The following is a 16,460-nucleotide window of genomic DNA, read 5'->3' as shown; positions in this document are numbered from 1 at the left end:
TTTTAACAGAAAATATCTCAATCAGTTTCAAAAGTCTAAGTTTACAATCAAAATCTTGACAAATAAGCAGTCTATGTACACATGTGTACTGTCTAGAACCCAGTAAGCAGTAGCAATGCATTAACCAAAACCAAATGTATCAACTACAATGAGAAATGAGACAGTCTCCCCTTTGGGCAGAGGAGGACAGGAATTAAAAAACAGCCAACCCCAATATTAGAGATGGGAGAAGGTACATCTGCCTGTGTCAGGAAACCTCACAAGGCCTTGACCAGTTTACATTTCATATTTAAAAAGAGTCCGTGAAGTGCTATAACTTACATTTTTCACCATCTTAGTCTGCTCATTAATAGCTTCAAGGGGAACATTAGTCGCACCAATCTGCTGAGTGATACCCCCAGCTTCACTGTCCTGTACATGAGTATGGCGGAGCTAAGGACAAAAGAGATCAGGAACACTTACATGTAAGAGAGTAAAGTGATCTCTGATTACAATTTAATTATTTCTATTTTCAAACACACACATGCATAAACAAGATGCACAGGCAGTGCCTTCACATTCCACATCTTACCTTATCTAAAATTTTAGTCTTCCCTGTGTCTACATGCCCCAGCACACAGATGACTGGTGCTCTGAGCTTTTCAGTGTTCATATTTTTGCTGTTTTCAGCTCGTCGCTTCTATGTAAAGGACACAAAAATTGGCAAGCATTAACCAAAAAGAACAACTCACCTCTTGGCTTGATCACATACATATATAAAACCAAATTAATTGTGGGACTTCATGTTTTTAGGCAGTTCAAGGTCTGTCATCCTTCTTTTGGCAAATCAAGAATTTACAACTAACAGTTAAGTTTTTGATTGGTTGTTTTTTGGTTACAGTCTACTAGGCTGAGTTATTATATCCACTAGCATGTAGCTTTGTTGATAGTGCATTCTGAAGAAACATCTTTGCTAAGAAAATTGAAGATATTAGCTGCCACAAAAGTGTTGAACAGTTTAGAAATATATCTTTTAAAACTCTGAAATATCTATCTGTAAAGGTCAAAAGCTTCTTTCTCCAGGAGGGGAAGAAGCAGAGGGGAACAACACTGAAGCACACATTCTTTAGGATCCAGTTGTTTAAAATCAAATACTTCAGCTTCAAAAGCAGTCTTTCTTCTTAATTAAAAACAATTTCTGGACCCGCCCAAATATTAGTCATTACACAGTCATCATTTTGATAAATATAGTTAAAAGGCCCTTCAGTGAACCAAAGATTAAGTTGTTTCTTATACAAGACAGAGTCCAGCTGTTCAAATAGAGTTGTATCTGAATACCTCAATTCTCCGTTTAGCTTTGTCATAAGCACGCTCTTCCTTAGTGCGGTCATCATCAGAGTCGTACTCAGAATCAGAGCTAATTTCCTTGCTTGGCTTTTTTTCCATAGATTGTTTTCCAATAGCTTGGGAATCTGCCTCTCTCTCGTCTGAAGTCTTTTCATCCTCATCTTCACTCCCTTCACTATCTTCAGAATCTTCACTCTCTTCTTCCTCTTCCTCCTCATCCTCATCTTCCTCATCCTCTTCCTCATCCACTTCATTTTGCTCTTTGACTTCAATGTGGACAGGTTTGCTCTCTGTCAAAAAACCCAAATAGAATCTAGAGTAAAAATTCTCTATTAAATTCACACTTGTGAGGGGGACGACAGAAAAAAAAACCCACATAGACTACTACAGAAGAGTGATGACTGAGAGCAGGTTCCATTCAAGAAGTGCTAGTCAAGATCATTTTTCAACTTGCAATACAAAAAACAAAAAGCATTTCCTGTTCAGAGCTGCAAACCTATGTGTTTAGGATCTGTGCAAGCAGAGTGTGTTTGGGTGGGGAGAGGAATGATATTACCAGCACGCTTAAGCTTGACATCATTTGCAAATATTGGGACAAACTGTCCTTCTTCGAAGCTGTATGCATTTCATAAAGGGATGAATGCACTAACACCTTTAAACAGAAAGCTAAAATACTCCAAATTCAACACAATATGGATTCTGTGTATTCCTGATCAGGAAAGCACATTTAAGCAGAAGTAACAATCAGAACAAATGGTCTCTTCTACATCTTTAAAAATCTCATCCTAAGGTTTTCCTAGACGGTTCAGAGAAGATTAATATTTTTCAGAATTCTTCAGTAAACAAACAGAACTATCAAAAAGTAATTTTATTTCTTTGAAAGCTTCCCATTTATCATACCTATGAAATGATAACAGACAAGCTAACGAACACTTTAAAGCCATGCATTCTGAGGCTCACTGCTCTTAAAGATTAGTTACAGTTCCTTGCTACGCTGAAAGTCCATCAGCTTAGTAATACAGTAAATCCAATTCCCAGGAAGGTTTTTTTCTGGATCACATTGGCAGATCCTTCAAATCCAAGCAGCAAGGAGTGGGATGTGACATTCTCCCCAGGGCAGTGACAACAGACTAAAACAGACTTTCAAGAAGGTGAGCAGCCCTTAGTACTCCGAGTAGAACAGTCCAGAACCACAGGAACGCACACTTGTGCTGAAATAAATCCATACTGCTCTCTCTATATATGTATATAAAGCATTACACTTTAAAGCACAGGTGCCAGAAGTATAGGGCTAAGCAAGTGAAAAAAAAAAAAATACTTGATGAATAGTCTTTGATCTTAAGAGACAATGAAGTCATGTAATGGAAGAGCTAAGAACAGTAATCAACTCCAGTTCAGGAAGACTCACAGCAATACAGCTTTCGCCACTGCTGGAAGAAAACACCTGAGAAGCTATCCCTGCATTCTTGCGCAGCTCTAGCTTCCCCACAAACATCACTGTTCGCCACAGAACATGGGCTTTGGCATACACATGCAGGAATATGAATGTTCTGGCAATTCTTTCCTTTCTTATGCACCTGCCTCTCAAAGAAGCAGATGAGAGAAGGTATCTAGAACTTACTACAATGCATGCACACTAACCTTCACACCATCTTAGACTGCCACTTTTTTGAGAACTTGTCTCAAAAGTACTCTCCTTGATGTTGACAGATTTGTGTAGTAAAACTCCTACGGCTTTGGAATGGTTACTAGAGAAATACAGTATCAGGTAAAAGGTTTACCTAAACTCCCAGAGGTGGTTTAAGCACATATTAAAGAGGAGAGGATTTTCACACCCATAAAAAACAAAAAATTCCAACTGATTTATTTTAGATTATAACTGCACATATGATTATTTCCAAATGGTTTTCTTGAGCAGTATTTGTCCAATTTCTGAAAGCTCTGCCTCTGAGAAGAGGATCTTATATCTACTTATCATCACACTTGCCTCAATTTATCTAATGGAACAGAAGGAGAATCTAAATACAACATTGTTTTCTCTAGAAACAAAAACTTCAGCCCAAAGAAACCTCTTAATCAGAAAAATAATCCGTTTGGTATTTACATGCCCACCTTTCTCTCCATCTTCATCACTAACCATAGCTTCCCAGTCATCCAAACCCGCATCTTCCGTTTCTTCTTCTTCCTCCTTTTCTTCTGAAACTAAGAAATCCCAACATTAAACAAAGAGAATAGCTCAGCAACATACATTTTTAGATGCCCCTTCCTTTGACATACTGACAATTGCAACTTACAAGTTTGCTGCTACCATTATTCTATCAAATTGTGTCCATGCTCCCTGAACAGAAAATGCTGCATACTTAAGAAATAATCTCCAATTCTCTCCAGAAAAATCTTACAGTGCTAGTATCTTTGCCTAGCAAAACATATTTTTGGACGACACAGTTAAACTACTCATCTAGTTCCTGTCTGCATTATGCATGCCACCACAACCACATTCCTTGAACGGAGCTGCCCAATTAACAGTTAGTCATGTGTAACAAAGGGATAGAGAAGCAAGAAAACAAGTTGGGTTACAGTATTTATTTTAATTAGTGGGAAAATAACAAATTTCTATTAAAAGTGTTATTTTAGGACTCCAGGTGCCTTAACATAATTATACCATGGATTCCAGAGCATTAATTTCAGGAAGAATTCAGTCAGATATATGAAGAGACTGTAGCTCTTAATAACAGACAAATTGAAAAATGCAAAATTTTAACCCTCTCCAAAAAAGTCATTAAACAATTTATATGTTGCAGCACATGGAGCATCATGAAAATTCAGCTATCTGAAGTGAAGTGTAAGTTCCAGACTGCTAGAATATTAACTGGGAACTAACGTTCTGTCAGTGAGCCCCTCGCTTTCAGGAGCAATTGAATTGCTCCTTCAAGAGACAAGTCAAGCTAGAATTAGAGTACACATTCAGCTTGCTTTTCAAAAAGCTGGAAATTTTGTCAGCATTTGTCTGACTTAATAAGGGTGAAAACTGAAATAGTCTCCTTGCAGAGGAAGAAATCCAGTACAATGTGATTTTGCCAAAACAAGTACTGTATGTAGGCAAAAACAAGGGCAACACTCACTTGTTATGCTGATACTTAGTTTCACAAGCTAATCCATATCCATTGCATTCAGCACTTGTGAAAGCAAAACATTTGGGATCAAGAATACAATCGCTGTGAATATTGCAGTATTAATACTAAAGGCATATTTCCTCCCTACCCCCAGCCTAGCCGCTTGACAAACAGCCTTTTAGAAAGCAAATGAAAAGTCAAGGGAGCTAATCATAAAACACTGAGTGTGCTCATTTGAGACAGCTGCCTGAGCCGACTGAACACTGGAGTTCACCCAGAATAAGGGACCTTCACAGTCTCATTTTGAAGCTTCATACCTTTTTATTCAATAAAATTCCACCAGTTCTTCCCTTAGGAAAATTTTTAAAAAAACAGCAACTACCTCAAGAAAGGATGGCCACTCATCCCCCATCCAGCAAGGTATGATACCTACAACGCAGTGCTGCCACACAGTCTTATGATGTGTTTTAAGTTTATTAGCATTACTACTAACCTGGCTCTGCTGGAAGAGGAATCTCTTCTTTTACTGGTGTTTCCAGTTCTACAGCATCTTCAGCTGGGGAAGTTACCTCCATGCTTTCTGAAAGTGCAAGAAAACAAATTGGTTGCTACATTCTTCTAGTACAAATCAACTTAATTGTAAAGTTTTATGTCTAACTAAGTTCTATTTTTAAGTTGTGCTGTTACAAGTAAACAAAACTCAAATTTATTTAATGCCGTGGAAACTGAAAACTGTTTTTATATACAAAACAAACAAAAAATTCTCTCCAACTTAAAGAAAAGCATGGGGGGGTACAGATGTCAAAAGAACCTCACAGGCACCCTGAAGTACAATTAGTTTAGAATTCGCTGACTTCCAGAAATGGGACTAATCTATTAACAATCCCTATATGCGAATCACACCTTCTTTATTCTCCTGCTGCTGCTGCTTCTTTTTCTTTTTGTCTTCGTATATTGGCCTCTTCTTTGGCACAGAGTCTTTGGATGGCACTTCAACACCTAAAAAAAAAAAAATCATTAGAAAGAAAATCCAGGTGATTAATTACTAAATATAAGCTTTGGTTTAATGAGAACATGTTTTCCAGAATTGCAAGGTGGAGGAATAAAGAGAGTGGAAAGTAGGTTTGATGCATATTTTATCTTTTTTGTAAGTCTGATTTTCAAAAGCTGCAAGACTTGAGCAAAGTATAGTTCTTCAGATACTTCTGATTGCTCTCAAAAAGTTAGATTACTAATGAGAGAAAAAAACCACCCCACTAAAAACCACCAAGCTGATCCTCAGACTCCAGGTTTGGAGCTATCACATACTTACATAGGATTTCATGAAAACACCTCAAAACAAGTATATGTCAATTTAAAGTCTGCTATGCTGAAACTCACTTAAAACCAGCCTGTCAATCATCCTAGTTTCAGACCATTTGGAAGAGTTAAGAGGCACAGCTCTTCTTAAAAGCTTAAGGTTGTTCAGTAGATAGTATTTTCCCTTTTGCTCAACACTGGGGATTTTTTTGCTTTTTTTTTTTTTAACAACATAGATGGTTTTAGGTATTAAAATAATGTCAAGTTCAATTCATCAGCTTCATCTTCACCTCACCAGAAAGAGAGCATTGTAAGGTTGGAAGGGATTCAATTAAAAACAGAAGTTTGGTGCAAAGACAAATTGATAATTTAACTACTTCTGCACCTTCCAAAAAACTGAGAATTCCTTTAGGAACGGTGTGATTTACAGTGTAGATTTGACAAAAATCCAGTTGTGGCAGCACACAAATAGAAGGATTGTAATAACTACAGCAACAACTGAAGGGAAATGGTCTTCATGTATGTTTAAGAGCTTCAAACATTTTACTGGCTACAGAGATTCCTACCCTTACACATCCACCTACCAGCAAAGCATAAGATAGCATTCTCTACAAAAAGGACACTCAGCACTCAGGAATTAGTTTTTCTTTAGCCACAAACAAGTTACCAGGAACAAACCAGCACAGGGGCTTACAATACATCAGATACATTTACTTCATTGGAACGGAAACAGATTATATTTGATGGAAAAGCAGGAAAGCGCCTATGTAAGCTTTTCCGGAATCAAATGCGGGAGGATAACACTGTGCCCATGGACTAGCTAACCTGAGGCAAAACAGTGCACTTGCTTAAGAACATGGATCAATTCACGAGGATCCAGATCACTGGTCTTACAAGACCTGCAGCACAGCCCATCTGCTTTTCCTGGCCTTTGGACTAAGCAGTGGAAAGACATGATTCTTCATTAAGTTCCATAACTACCATACTTAAACTAGAAGTGGAACGTATTAAAAAGTTGGATATTTAAAGTGTACAATGAAAATATACAGACATTTAAACCTACTTAAAAAAAAGGGCAGGGGGCCCCCCACACACACTGCCTTCCCAGACAACAGAGCAGCTTTACATGGAATTACTCAGTATTTCCCCCCTAGCTCCACACATTAAAAAAAAAAAACAAAAACAAACAGAGCAGTAAGGAGTATGATTTTTTTTTTTTTAATTATAATGATTTCAAATTTTACTGCTTACCCTGAGCTTGGAGTAGTTTAAGAGTAGCCTCTGCTCTGGCTCTGGCTTCTCGCTGAGCTTTTGTTAAAAGTTTTCCCTCCTTCTTCAAACGCTCTTTCCTCTCTTTTTCCTTCTGTTTCTTTCTTTCTTTCCTCTCTTGCTCTAATCGTTCCTAGAAAAAGGTTAAAAAATATGCAGAAGTTATAAAGCATGCTTTACACAAAAGCTGAACAAGCGAATATTCTATTGATGAAAAACATATTATGGACTAATCCACCCACTGCACCAGCAAGGGTAAGGGTTAAGATAACCCTACCCCTTATTCTATCCTCAGAGTAAGATACACAGTACCTCCTCTTTGCGCTTTGCTTCCAGTTCTTCCAGTCGTCTTATGCGTTCTTCCTCCTCTCTTTTTGCCCTTTCCTCCTCCTCTTTCATTTTAGCCAGGGCTTCTTGCATAGCTTTAACTGTGGCTTTACTGGGACCCTTTTTCTTCTCTTTCTCTTTTTCTTCTTTCTCACCTTTCTTTTTTTTCTTGTCTTTTTTCTTTTTGTCCCCTTCATTGTCATCAGCTACAGAAAGAAGAGGCATATATTCAGACATCCCAGAAATTTTAAAGATACTCTAAATACAACTGATGTTTCAAATATTATAAATAACACCAAATGAGGAACCAACTGACTACTAGATAAGCACTTCGTAATGAAAAAAATAAAACTGGCTCTGAAGTTACAAAGTCAGGGCCTGAAGTCTTAAAGCAACAGAAAAACTGTGAAGTGAAGAAGTATGTTTGCAATACAGAACTGCACGCATATATTGTAATGGAATTTGCTTTTGTTTTCCCATGTACCTGAACAAACTACAGGCCAGAAAAAACAGCCACACGTGAGCCAACACAAAAAGGCAGACAAGGCTACCAAATGTCTAGCACCCTGGATTCAGAATAAAGCAACACATCATCCTCACTCCCTGCCAACTCTTTGGCCTTCTTATAGAAGCTACAGTGTTTAAATCAGAGTTTAGAAATCATGTTACAAACCCTCTGCTCCTGCAGGAGTCTCTCCTTTTTCCCCAGGGCCAGGGGTTGCCGTGACTTCAGGAGACACCTTCTCTTCAGCTTTTTTTTGAGCTTCCTTTGGCTTTGCTGGTTCTTTACCACCTTCTAATTCTTCCTTCTCTTTCTGCTTCCTCAGTTTGGCTTTTTCTTCCTCACGTTTTTTCCTTTCACGTTCTTTTTTTTCTGCCTTCTTCTGAGCCACCGTTTTTACTTTGAATGAAGGTTCTTCTTCATCATCTCCACTTTCAGCAGGAGGAGCGGACTTTGGTTTTTGGTTTTTCTTTTGTCCTTTTCTAGATCGGGAGACCTCATCTGATTCATCACCACTCTCACCTGTAGACACTGCCCCCGCACGCTCTTTGCTTTTCTTAATGTTAGTTTCATCTTCTTCTGACAGATCATGCTTTTTATTTGACTTCTGAGTTTTCCCTTTGCTTTTCTTAAGCTGCATTTCATTATCATCATCATCACTGCCAGAAAGCATGTCTTGTTTTCCTTTCTGAGTTTTTTTAGGTTTTTTATCTTTATCTTCCACTTCCTCACTGTCATAGTCATTTTCCAGATTGGCTTTTTTACTCTTTCCTTTCCTTTTTTTATCTTGTTTTGATAAGCTTTCTTCGTTGTCATTTTCAACCTGGTAATTAAACAATTCAATTATCAGCCATGAAAAATTACTTGGTATTGTGAGCTGAAAAGTAGCATTGAGAGACGTCAAGAAAAACTTTTCTTATTGAAGACAAAATTTGAAAGCAGTAACTATTCCTGCTGAGTGTACTACACCTCAGCCCACAACTAAAGTTTATTCTAATTGGCTTTGAATAACTTTGAAGACACAGCTTCTAGTAAAATCTTTCACAATTGAATTTACTAGGAAAATATGATCAAGTATAATTAAAAATACATGCCAGCTGCATGTTTCACATAAGATTTCCAACTACACTGCAACACTAGAACTTTTCTGGGACAGAGATGTCTCATATTTCAAGTATTTCCTATTAAACAGCCCACCTCCCTCTCAGTGTTCACCTTTCCTGTAGGAGGTTCCCTGTCAACCTTCCCTCCTTGCGCCTCTATTGACAGTTCTTCCAGCTCCTTCAGGATATCATCTTCACTAAAATAAGAAAGAAGTTATGGCACTTAAGTAACTGAGGTTTTGTATAATGGAATAAAATAAGACACAGAATAAAACAAGCTTACTCAAAATCCTGTTTCTTCTTCTCTTTTTTCTTTTTGCCTTTGGATTTCTGAGGCTCTTGCTCCTTTGCAGCTCCCGCACCTTCTATCTCAGCAGCAAGGGCATCAATATCAATATCATCTTTTGCACTAAAATGCAAAAGGAAAGCAGAGTTATCAAGAGTTCAAACATTAAGTTTACATAAGTAGAAGCTTTTGTTTGTTTTATGAAGATGTCTTCAAGATGTAAAATCAATCACAAAACATAAGCAAAGCAGGGGCAAAAACCACATTTAACAAACAATTATGCACTATTCCATTATTCCACCCAGTAGGACAAGAAGGAAAAACCTTCACATGTCATATGCTTCAAGGGAAGTAGAACAGTAAAACATGTTCAGTTCTTGCAATACTGACTTTAAAAGTTTAGAGATTTGATAAAACTTCTTGAAATAATGTAACTAAAGTGTTTCACTTTGTTCCCCCAAAAGATAAATTGTTTAGTCCTTCAAACCACAATAGGTATCATTGCTTTATAAAAGCAGCTCCCACAAAGAAAGTGTAAAAATAGAGCACAAATAGAAGAAATCTTGCAATTTAGTAACCAGGAAATTCTATTAAGAAGCACTCATCTGCACCTTTCAACACCCTTTAGCAAACAAAAAAAGCTACTGTATTTTTATTTAGCAAATAAGTGGATGTTCTTCACAGCTTCCAGCTTATGATAACAGTTGCCTATGCTTTGTCATCATACTGAAAAGTTTTATTCTTATCTTTCAATAGAAGAAGTCACACAGAGGAACACAGTTCAGCCCCGAGCCAGGCTGTAAAGCAGACCATGAAAAATACCAATGCAGCGGGCAAGCAGTTATTTCCACCACTTGCCTTAGTACTACCTCCACCAGGCCTAAAGAAAGGCAAAGGAAGTTTCACTAGGCATCTGAAACATGCATCCTTCCTCATTAGATCTCATTATATCAAATTTGTCTTTCAAAAGCATTTTCTTTTCTTGCCATAAATAACCTTTTATCTGCAACTAAGTAGAAGTGGCTTTTTTCCTGTCCTTTATCAATAGTTGTAATTCAGATGCACTTTTTTCCTGACTCATACCACAACAATTGAGCAAAAATTAAATCTAGTGTCCAGAGATCTTTCCACATAATCACACTCTCAACACAATTCTAACAAAGGAGATTTACCTATTCCCTGCTTCAAACTTAGAACTTCAGACCAAAACGGGTCTACTAAATTTACAAATATTAGGATATCACTTTTATCATAGCTTGAAGTTTCAAAAAAAAACATTTCATCAACATGCTATTAATATATCATCTAACTCCCTCTTAGATACATGGGCAGAAAACTGTTCTCTGCTTGACAATTTCATTGTCTCAATTATCACCACCCACTTAGGACAAATTAGCCAGACAAAGGCTGACCCACCAAATACCTGGAACCTATATCCAGAATATAATGGAAATAAGTTTCTTTCAAATTCAGGACCTCCAAGATATCAGCAAATTCTAAACTACCAGAGTTTCAGCCTTGCCAATTTACAAACCCAAAAGTTGAATATTAATAAAGAAAATCAAGTACTTAATTATTCCTTTAAAGATTCTGAAATTCAGTAAGTCTAAGTTGTATTTCCCTTTGCAAAAGGGGTGTGCTCAGAGAATCATTTTACAAGTTTAAGTGAACACTGACATTCACAAATCGAGCATTGGCAAATCACCAAACACTGCCTATAGGTGACAATAGCACAAGTAAGCAAGAATATACTTCATTTTTTTTTAAAAGGCCAAGATTGATTATTTGTATTTTTAAGAACTAAAGTTTTCTTCTATATAGAGAGAATAAACCAAATAAAAATCAGCACAATGAAGCACCTCACTGTACAGCATCTTTATTACCAGAGATAGATACTTTTTGTCAAGAGAAGAAAAAAAAATGCACCTTGAATATACCTAGCAGTACTTCTTATGTGCTGACATGATAAATAATACATTTCTTTGAGAAATGTAACTCTCAAATAGTTAATGCAAGCTTTCTCCCTCCAGATGAAGTAATAAACTTTTTGGCCATTTCTACCTTAAGAACAGCTGACTTGATGTTTCAGCAATTTAATAGCCATTTTTATAAGCAGTTTAACTGGCTGTGCACCAGTGGTAGCATAGACAGCTGAAATAAAAATGTCAACAATCATCTCTACACCTAGAGTTAAAGCCCTAGTATCAGGCTAACTGTATTACATCTAGGCCTACACATAACGCAAAAAGAAACGTGGGGGCTTAAGTGCAGCATACCAGTTTATTAAGCACACTTGCTTAGCTGCTTCTGCTCTAGGAGTTAGTAGAGGAGATTGAGTCAAATTCAAGCTTGAAATACTTTGAGGAGACCAAAACACAAGCTCTGCTACTACTTCTTCCACGGCTGTACTTCTCCCACTACTACAGGGGCTTAACCATATGGTTGCATAGATATTAAAAAGCCAAGCCTTTAAACAGCTTGTATTTTACATGGATATTCTCAAGGCTGACTTTTCACATTGCAACTTTGCAGAAAGTTACGTCCAAACATAAAATGCATGGGTTTACACTACTAGAAAAGAGGTTGCTTGTGGTACCTTATGTTTTCCAGGGTACAGGCTTCACAGAGGTAGGGGTTTATTTGTTTTTAAATCAACTCACTTAAACTGAATCTTGAAGAATAAAAACTTTTTTAGTGGAAAAAAAAAAAATCTCAAATCAAACACTGAAAAAACTATTCAGAGACATTAAGCTTTAACATCCACCAGCAAGAACAGCTTAGGAACAATAATGAAGACCACTGAGCTGACACAATTTGATTGGGAAGGTGCCCTCCCTCTCTTCCTGGGAGATTCTTCTGTTGTAAGGAATCCACTGCACTTACATACATAACAGAGCTTCTTTCCTATAGGCATTTGAAGATATACCTAGGAACTTTTTCCTGTGAACTTTTTTAGGCAGTCCCCAAACACATTTCAGAAATCCAAACACTCTTGCAGGAACCTCCTCCAAGTCCTCCAAAAGGTCTCCACACATCCTCTCTTGCCCCTTTGCTCAGCCTTTGCAAGGGTCCTAACCCCCACCCTTAAAAGTGGCTGATGGAGGAACCTGAAAGCACCAGTATGCTCCAACAGTTTCCAATTCTGACTTCAAATTGCTTTCGCGTGAAGACTTCAATATATAGACTTCACAGCCTCACTACCTTAGGCCACTCAAGCTCATAATGCTTTGGATTCAAAGGAGGGTTGCTGTTGATCAGGTTCACAGAGTTTCCCCAGCACTAGGGGCTCAAGGAGGTCTGGAAAGCATGAAGGTTAAAGCAAAGTGCTACTGCACTGCTGAGAAGGGGGTTATTTCCCTGAGTTTTCCTTTGTCTCTGTTTCAGAAGTGAAGCCTGAGCCACCTTTCTTACCTACACAGTTTTGATTCCAGCCTCTCTTTCTCCTGACAGATAGGAAGAGAATTCTGATATTGCTAAAACAGCATTGCAATGCAGTAAATTACAGCAAGAGTTAGGGGCACTTCACCCAGAAACCTAACAAAAAAAAAAGCAATTTTCAAAACATTAAATGGCTGCAGATATTCCCTTCATGGAGGTTTGTGCCTAATACAGAGCAAAACTATGCAATGGGAGAAGACACAGCAGCCAGGCTAACTAAAGGAAAGAGCACCTTACAAGTGTGCAGAGATTACCACATTTCAGATGCCAAGCAAAACTATTTTTCTTCAGAATTACATCACTGATCAAAAAAAAAGTGTTATACATTTCCCCTATGAAATGTCACTGCCTTTTGCCACTTTAGCAGGATTACAGCAACGTAAGACCTCAAAATATTCCAAAGCATTTTAAAAGCAGAATATAGAAATATGCACATACTTTATACTGAAAAATGTTGTCCTTACTGCCCTAGAAATTACATTAAGAAATCACCTCTTGCCCAGAAGAGTTCCAGTACAAGTTGTCTGCATAGACAACTGAAAACCTGCATTACATAGAGAAAGCTGGTTATGAATAGATTCGTAAATATTCACTAGGTCACTAGTTAAATGCTGTGCTAACACCATTCTGTACCAACCAAGAATCAAACATACCCAGATCACTGCAAGTGCTTGGAGATTTTTAAGACAGGCATGGGTAATAAAGGAAATTCAACAACATCTCTCATGCAATCAAAGCATTAACTCAGGCCAGTAACAGAAAATGACAGGTCAAAAAACAACCTAAACTACTTGTGTTACATGTTAAGCAAAACCAGTGACAAATAAAGCCACAATCCCAAATCCTGCCTGTGAGAGAAAGCATGAAACCTTTACAGTGTGAAGATTAAAGCAGTTAGGAAATAAATGAAGAGCTGTCACCTACCACTGCTCAGTCAGATGTAAAAAGACAGACAGTAGCTCTCCTACTTATAAGATCCCACACAGTTACAAGCTATTGAGTCAGAAAAGTGGAAAAACCTCGTGACTGACAGATAACATGGTTTGTAGAAAAAAAAAACAAAACACTGCAGTGTTTCCCTTGCTAGTACAGCAAGGAAACAATATGTAAGATTAGAACTCCAGTAAAAAAAAAACCCAACACACACCCCTCAGCTATTACATAGCATCTGCTGGGAAAAAAAAAAAAAAACCACTAAAATAGCACAAATAGCACATACCTTAGGGTGTTGGTCTTTTTTTTTTTTTTGGGAGGGGGTGGGGGAAGGGGGTGGAAAGGCATTTTTTAAAACATGTGAACAAGCACAGTTTTGGAGCAAGTTCTTTCTGATGCAATGGCCTGCAACAGAAATTCCCTGTGGAACACATCATGAGGCCAGAGTTCACCCTATCATAAGCTTTGATTAACAGATGTTCAAGCTTACATTAATCCTAGTTTCCACACACCAGGGTTTGCTTTAGTCTTTTGAAGGCACGCTTTACCATTTTGCTTACGAACACTTAAATTGCAAAGTTTCCTAGTTTCTAACACTTGTGCACAATTAGCAAGATGTATTCTTGAAGTTTGAAGTTTTACCTTTTCTTTTGCAGTCTAAGATCTCACCAGAATAGAAACTGTCATAATCCAAATCAAGATTTAAACTTAAAATTCTGAAATAAGATAGAAACCATGAGAGCTTCCTAACAAAGTATTTCAGACGAGTTACAAGTATATTTTAATTATCTATCACTTCTCTCTTCCATGGTATGTAAAAGAAGGACTCTGGGTACTGGTATAGTTAATATATTCATCACTAAGAACTCTCATAGTGTGAAGCTTCCATACTAAGGACAGATACTGCATGCAATATAATCTCTGTAACAGATAATTCTAGGCACAGAAACTTGAAAGATTTCCTTGGCATTGCTCTGGAAAACAATGCTAAATGCAGGGAAGACAGAACTACAGCTATTGAAACAAGTCCATAGACTTTTAGCATTTTTCTTTGCTCATTGAACTTCTGCAGCTGAAACGCGTAACTGCCCCTTCCTTGCCAAACAAGCTCCTCCAGCCTTCCGTGCAGGTTCCAGTGAAGGATAACCTTGCAAGCCAACCGATACCAACAGCACTTCACAGATACTCTCTGATAACAGACAAGGACATTATATTAGTAAGACCACCAGCAAACATGCATGTTTTCCTCACGCTCTCTCCTGAGACCACACACAATTAAGGCTTTGAGTAGACTTATTATAGTACCTACAATACACATTCCCAAACACAGCGCAAAGCTTCATTACAACCAGGCACCATGCATCTACATGTGACAGAGATGGCATCCTGAATAGGCAGCAGTAAGATAAAGAGCAAAGGAAACTATTAATCCACACATCAAGTGAAAGAGTGGAGCAATGGGATTAATTAGCAGCACACAAAGGAGCTGAGTTGCCTCATTTATATCAATTTGATTCTATCAAAATTAGTTAAATGGAATGGCAGAAATTAAATGAAGAATTCAGCTTAAAATGAAAACAAGCCCTAAACTACTGGAAATCTAACATCCAGCTTTGCAAACAAAGTCAAAAGGATAACACTCTCCCGCTGAAAGGAAAACTAAAGGGTACATGCAGACTCGAAGATTACAAGTACTTTTTGATCTACTGCACTGACCGACACAAATACGATTACTAAAGCTTTCTTTCATCTTACAGCTAACTGAGATAACAAGCTAAGTCAAATTATGCTAAAAATATTTTAGTCAGGATTGGTTTTAAGCTGTCTCTGTAAAGATGAAGTTCAAACATCAGAAATGCTGTTTAATTAAAACCAGACCAAATAAAACCATTCACGTGCATGGGGCAGAAGAGTCAGTAAATAGACACAGCAAGAAAGTTGCATCACTACTGTGAACTCACTGCCCACATTCCTGCATAATCAGAAGACTCATTTTTGCTGACGCAACTTTGGAGATATTTCATCATTTACAGGACACTAGCTCTTCTAACCACTTTCAAAGGAACATCACTGTCATTAAGTCATTTTCTTTTGCTTAAAAAAAAGTCCTTGAACTTCAAAAAGACAGAAAAGAAGCTGAACCACCTGTTTGGCTTTGCATTAAATTTAGATCAAGTAAAACTAATACTTTCATACAAGTCTTTACTATGACTCCCCTAGAGCACCTTACCCATCCTCTGTACATGAGCTGTAAGCCTGGTAATAAGGATGCATTTCTAAATACAAGTTTATCAAAAAATTAGCAATTTACCAATGCTGAATGGCATATTTGTAGTTGTTTTTACTTGTAGGTACAAAGATAAGTTGGCATTCTCTCTTCCAAAAAAAAAAAAAAGAGTTCTTTCAGAGCAACTGGTTTAAAATGCTACAGAACATAAACCACTTTGGAAGTAATTATTTAAGCGTTCAAAACCACACACTACCAACTTGTTCTTTAAGTTGCTTATTAAATTTAATATGCAAGCATCCACTGGCTCAGCAAGGCTATTCAAAACACGAAAACAAAGCCACGGCCTTTTTCTCATTCTTATCTATCAAAGACTGTGAACACCACAAACTTCTCCTTTTAGAGCACAAGCAGCCACCTTGTTTTTCCTGCTGAAAACATTTAAATTCCATATGCTTGAGTCTGAAATTCAGGAAAGAATGAACCACACTCATTCCTCAGCCCAAGAAGTGGAGTGCCCACATGAGCACCAGCTATGCAACACACCACTGCAGCTAACAGTGCTTAAAAAAAAAAAAAAAAGAAAAAAAGAAAAAAAGAAAAATCACAGCCCCAGAAAAAAGGCCAGCCTCCCCTT

The 16,460-nt window shown here is 37.6% G+C and overlaps 1 protein-coding gene across 1 annotated transcript in view; it reads right to left on the bottom strand.

Moving 5' to 3' along the window:
• Window positions 1-16,460, bottom strand: part of EIF5B (eukaryotic translation initiation factor 5B) — a 36,825-nt gene that overhangs the window by 13,403 nt on the left and 6,962 nt on the right. Inside the window, exons 2-12 of the mRNA XM_086769407.1 lie at window positions 9,223-9,348; window positions 9,052-9,136; window positions 8,008-8,659; window positions 7,320-7,540; window positions 6,990-7,140; window positions 5,343-5,438; window positions 4,933-5,019; window positions 3,439-3,528; window positions 1,318-1,616; window positions 572-679; window positions 322-432 (exon numbers count right to left, since the gene is read on the bottom strand). Of these exons, the coding sequence (XP_086625533.1) occupies window positions 322-432; window positions 572-679; window positions 1,318-1,616; window positions 3,439-3,528; window positions 4,933-5,019; window positions 5,343-5,438; window positions 6,990-7,140; window positions 7,320-7,540; window positions 8,008-8,659; window positions 9,052-9,136; window positions 9,223-9,348 (2,026 nt within the window). The remainder of the gene's footprint in view (window positions 1-321; window positions 433-571; window positions 680-1,317; window positions 1,617-3,438; window positions 3,529-4,932; window positions 5,020-5,342; window positions 5,439-6,989; window positions 7,141-7,319; window positions 7,541-8,007; window positions 8,660-9,051; window positions 9,137-9,222; window positions 9,349-16,460) is intronic.

Source organism: Chlamydotis macqueenii, chromosome 1 (genome assembly GCF_036417535.1).
Source record: "Chlamydotis macqueenii isolate bChlMac1 chromosome 1, bChlMac1.mat, whole genome shotgun sequence".
Taxonomy (NCBI): domain Eukaryota; kingdom Metazoa; phylum Chordata; class Aves; order Otidiformes; family Otididae; genus Chlamydotis; species Chlamydotis macqueenii.
This window is presented reverse-complemented; position numbering and strand designations above follow the sequence as displayed.